The 5,654-nt window shown below is 46.7% G+C and overlaps 1 protein-coding gene across 1 annotated transcript in view; it reads right to left on the bottom strand.

Moving 5' to 3' along the window:
• RNF157 (ring finger protein 157) overlaps window positions 1-5,654 on the bottom strand; it is a 95,066-nt gene that overhangs the window by 20,253 nt on the left and 69,159 nt on the right. The window contains exon 18 of the mRNA XM_019501648.1: window positions 2,744-2,854. Within this exon, the coding sequence (XP_019357193.1) occupies window positions 2,744-2,854 (111 nt within the window). The remainder of the gene's footprint in view (window positions 1-2,743; window positions 2,855-5,654) is intronic.

The following is a 5,654-nucleotide window of genomic DNA, read 5'->3' as shown; positions in this document are numbered from 1 at the left end:
AAACACACCAGACCCATTAACCTTTTGTTTTATTCCACGTGGGCTCCTGAGATGTTCCCTTTGTTTGCACCACTATGCTGACCAAGAGCTATGAACTCAGGGGCAACACGCCTGTGCATGTGAGGCAACACCACTGAAAGCAGTGGCTCTACATCTAGAACTGGGCAGAACATGGCCCTTTGCACCTTCCTTATCTGCCACAATGGGGCTGACTTATTAATAAAGCCTCTGATTAAGGAAAGGTATAACCACTGCAGGGAGGTTTAAAACAACCTGATCATTGAACATTGAAATGGACCCACTGCTATGATTAAAAAGCCATGGAGCTTGGAGGCCTGTGGCTCTGGGTTTTTATATAGTCGTGAATAAGTAGACACACAGCCTGCATGGCTGAAACCTTGAGTCTGATTTGCCCTGTGGATGTTTTATACCAGCTGCTGCCCCAAGAAAAAGGTGGAAAGGGGAATTCCCATGGCTGCACTTCCACAGCAAGAGCCAGTATCATCTCAGCTTCTTCATAAATTTCCCCAAGTGGAATAAATTACACCAAAACACGATGGCTGTGAAAGGAGAGGAGGCAGTGGAAGAAGCATTAGCATTGTTTTGGGAGTGGAGGGATAAGAAAGGATTCCCCCTAGCCCCCAAAACCATTATGAAAACCAGAGCCCTTGGAAGACAACAGGGAGGGTTTTCAATTAGCTCAGGCCTAGAGCCCTCAAGAAGCTGCTGGGTCTACAGATCTGGAGTTTGCCACTGATTCTGCAGAAGGGGAACAGGTAGCAGTGGGGTGCAGGGGTTGCTTTAAGCATGGCCACAAATGTACTGATATTGAGCCAAAATCAGCCCATTGGCATCAAGTGTTCGATTTGAGCCACTGCAGGGATCAAACCCTCTTACTCTTTGCACGCGTGCCAAACTGAGAACTCTGCCTGGCCCTCGGCTTGACCTAAGGAAGCCATCCCCACAAACAGGAAAGAGCATGTGGCAGTCCTGATCCTTCAGTCCTCAAGTCCACTCCCAGCCTGATGCACAAACGGCTCATTGATCCATTTGTGACCATTCAGCAACCCGGGGCATGGAGAGGACACAAGCATGGGTTGAGAAAACTGTGTTGGCACAGAGTGAACATGAACTTTCACGCAGATGGTGTCCAGTGAAAACAAACTCAACAGAGGAAAGAATGACAGAGAGAGAAAGAGACCGATAGTTGGTTAAAAGAAATGTGGAGAGAAGAAATGGATAAAGAAAGAAAGAATAGGAAAGAGGGGTGGGTCACTAGGGTGGCTGGTTGGACTATTAAAAGCAGCAATGACTAGACTATCCCACTGCTAACAGCTGTCTTGTAGTTGGTGCTTTATGAAACACTGATGCTTACATCAAAAAAATAGAGACACTTAGGCAACTTCATGATACAACCAGGCTCCTGGTTGTATCATGAAGTTGCCAAGTGGCTACTGTTTTTCTTTAAGTGGGAGAAGGCCTGGTATAATTTCATTCTCTCTTCCTTGGCAAAGTCTGAAGGCTACTGGTTGTGGCAAACTGTGCAAGCCAAATGCTTTGCTGATGAGATTCAGTGTCTAGCTCTGCCGGAGTTGAGAGAGTTATGCAGAGTTACGTCAGCAGAACATCCTGTCCTGCATTTCCAAGCCTGCCTAAACGAAGCGTACCTTCTAATGTACACCTGCAGACCTACTGCTTCAGCTCAAGGGCTCTCTAGACTACCCAAAGCCACTGTGTTGACAGGAGAACTAGGAACACCACAGCAGACCACTTTGAGTTGGAACATGGTTTACATCAGAGGGCATACAAGACTGCATCATGTTTGAACCACGTTCCAACTTGCAGGACCGTGGCATGGTTCAGAAATGTGGAAATGGCTGATTCTTGCCCTGATACAAGCTCAGATCTTCTTTCTAACTGTGCTGGAAGCTGGGGTGTTGCAAAATGTTGGCTCTTGGTAGGCAAGAGGACTGGAATACAATCCTGGCCAGTAACAAAAAACAATCTCCAGAACTCTCCTTTATAAACTAGGAAAGCTCTGTAGGTAGGACAACCCACCATGAGAGCTTTGTTCCTCACTCATGTTCAACCAACACTGACTAGACATGAAGAAAAGCAAAGGTTCCCTCAGACCCTTTTTCCACTCTGCCTCCAAAGAGTTTGATCCTGCAATACATCTCAAAGTAGCTTTTTGTACCCTTTTTCCTATGGACATAACACAGAAGGTTTTGAAGCAGTGAGGAAATGGAGGCCCCTGACCATCTGCTCCATCCAGATCTGACCCACTAAGACATACTGGGCTACAGACGCAACTCTCTATTCTGTCCCTTGGCCTGACAGGTCCGTAGCTTGCTCTGCTCATGAGGAGGCAGTTTTTTGGTGAAGGGTTCACATAGCAAGCAACAAGGGATAAGGTCTATTGGACACACTGGCTCAAAGAGGTAAATCATTCATTTCCAGTCACCACCCTCCGTAACAAGAGTCTGAGCCCTGCACTCCTTCTCTGCTCTGTCCTGGTAGCCCTGAGGCCAGATGGTGCTTCTGTGGGGGACTGCTTTGAACACTGGAGCTAAACACCTTTCGTCTGTTTTCTGGTGACTCTCTGCTCCTAGTGACGCTCGCATCTGTTGTCCAGGCCGCTGTGGGGCAAGTGATGGAGGTTCAAAAGCAGGGAGGGTGGAGGTGGGGGAGAGTGGAAATCACACCCCCAGCCCAAGTTCATGTTCAGCAGACTGCCACTCACCAGGTAAGCAGGCCTCAGAGCACAGCTTATTGTCCAGAGCTTTCACGCTTGCGATGCCAATGTCATTGTTATTGTCACACTCCATACCTAGGTAAGCGCCTGTCCTCTGGCCTGTAACGGAGTTAACGCAGTTAGAGAGGCGACTGGGTTTTGGGGGAGGGTTCCCACTTTGATTTATTTTTTTTTCCCTTTTAAAATAAAAGTTATACATGGAAGAGACAAAAATATAGAAAAATTATGTATCTAAAAATAACAACGGTAACTGAGTGGGTAAAGAGTGGACAATAAGGAGTCAGATCATTGCTGCGTGCGTGTGTGTTTCATGCCATCCTACTCTGTTTTTTTCAACTGTCTCTTTTCTTGAGCTGCGACTTTTCCATCAGTGAGGAGGGCCATGGAACACAGGAAGGTACTTCAGACAATTACCCACAAGAGCAATACATATGCAGGTTAAAAAAAAAAAAAGGCAGAAAAAAGAGTAGGCTGGAAAAGCTAAAGAAAGCAGCTAATAGGATTACCCCTTGTCCATGCATCAGGTTGCCTCTGGTTTGTATCCGAGGGATTTATGACGGGGGCATGTGGCTTTGGAAAACAACGGTGCGTATAGCAAAACCTCACCAATTCTTGCTTTGCTCATCGGAAGAACAGATAGTCAACTGCCACCTTTTGAAGGAGGCACAGTGCCAGCCACCACCCCTCGCTTTGCAGTACAGAGCTGATAGCCAAGACGGTGCTGGGTAGAAGTGGCAAACCTAACTAAGCTGACACAATAAGCTACAGTCAAGCATTGCCAAATGCTACTCAATTTTTTGTTTTTTTAGTGGCAAGTAAAATTCACTCTTACAAGGTAAGAATGACCAAGTGAATCTGGATTTGATCCTTGTCTCTTTGGGCACCTATACACGTGCAGAGAGGCTGCCTGGATGCGCTGGTCTTACAACACACCAGAGCAGACTCAATTAATTGAGTCTGCTGGAGCACAATAATTACCACACTCCGGCAGATGCCAGTCATGGGCATCAGCATCCCCGCGCTGACAAATGGTGGTGGGGGCACTTTAACCAAAAGCACCCATACCACCATCTTTCAACGTGGGGATGCTGATACATGTGATGCTCTGGGTACTTTAATTAGATCGGCTCTCGGAACCGTTCTAATTAAAGCCCCCCCAACCCCCCGTACCTCCCAGAGCATGTCTATAAATACCCTTTGACCTATTCTTAAACACACAGAAGTCAACTTACAACAGATGTTCCCAATTCACACTCATGTTGGAGACATGGAGGTATGTCTACACTGCACAACATAGTGAAGTGTAGAGACACCACAGCTAACTCTGCACACTCTCTAAACTTGCACAAACCTTTGCACTAACATGACTATGGAGAGGTCTAACCAGCTTCTACAGAGCTGCCAAGGACATTGAGGAGAGACCCTGCCCCAAGCCACCCCAGATCCCACTCCACACACACCAAAGCTGGAAGTGAGGTAGTAAAGTCACCCTGACAGCGTTCCCCTCTGCTTCCAACCTCAGGCACTCAGGAGACAGACATGGAGAGCAGAGATGATGGGCACTGCTGAGGATGACTTCCCTGCCTCACTTCTAGCTCTGGCATATGCAAAGGAGGTGCGGGTAGGCAGAGAGATGAGCTCAGTCACACTCTCAGAAGCACTGTGGGAGCACTACAGACACACTGGATATTGCTTCTACTCTGAATTGCACAGTGTAAACACACCCAACAGTTTTCTAAATAAGAAGGACATCAGCTCTTTTGTCCCTAAAGTGGAAAATTTTCATAGCCGACTTCTTGACTGGTGTCTGAAGTGACCGGATTATCATTCAACTAAGCTACAATTATTAGCATGAATGAACAAAAGCATTTTGTGGAGCCAAATCTCTGATGGCTTTATAACCATGTTTCTTTATTTGCTGATCCTCAAATTTCAGCAACTTATAACGAGCCTCCTTGTCATCAGGGCAAGTTAGAATGATTTTATGACAAAAAAACAAACAGTGGAGCTCAGGATCCATTATTATTCATACTTGGCAGTACCACATCACCGGGAGAAAATATTTTTTCCAACTTCATTGCGGGGGGGGGGTGTTAGGTTTTTGCTAACCAGAGACAGGCAAACATGGAAAGGGAGGAAAAAAGGTGGCCGTCTGTGCCTCATTAACTATCCCAATGAAATCAGTGGAAGTTTGGCCATTGAGTTCAATGGGAACAGACTGAGGCATTGGACTAAGTCATCCTTTTCAGCACCTTTTTTTTTTTCCAGAGGGCAGAGAAATCCAAAACGTAAGTCTGCTGACTCACTAAAGCGCACTATGGAAAATGAAACACATCAAGGGGATAGTTTTGTGTCCCCTGACTAAAGGAAAAAAGAAAGAAAAGACCCAATGCAGACAATCACATCGGCAGGAAAGATTTTCAAAGCCACAAACAAGAGGGATTTTCGTTGGGAACTGAGCGGCTCAAGAGTCGTGTTTTTGAAAATGCCTCCCTTAAATAAAAATAAGGATTAAAAAAAAAAGGACTGTGAAATCCCGACATACTGCAGACGTAGTACGAGTCAAGGAACCTCTCTTCAGAGACCGTCCAATCCCCAGTTCCAATGGCGACATAGGGATTTCCAATGTGGACCTCTCTTGACAAAGGGAGGCGCATTGGTTTGGCTGCTCGGAGGGCTGCGTATGAGGTAAGCATGCACGCCCACGGGATCTCTACCCGTGCAGCCAGCGCTAAAGCATAAAGCTATGGCCTGAGGTAGAGAAGGGAGGAAAGTGGGAGGAAAAGGGAGAGAGGATGTCTGCTGACCCATGAGGATGGTTTCTGGGGCAGGGGGGCCCAGGTCTTTTCTGGCTATAGCTGGTCTCTTAGGACACCTCCAGACCACTGGATGCTTCAGC

This window comes from Gavialis gangeticus, unplaced genomic scaffold (assembly GCF_001723915.1).
Source record: "Gavialis gangeticus isolate Ggan-Ray unplaced genomic scaffold, GavGan_comp1, whole genome shotgun sequence".
Classification (NCBI taxonomy): domain Eukaryota; kingdom Metazoa; phylum Chordata; order Crocodylia; family Gavialidae; genus Gavialis; species Gavialis gangeticus.
Note: the sequence above shows the minus strand (reverse complement) of the source record. Positions and strands in the feature narration are given on the sequence as shown.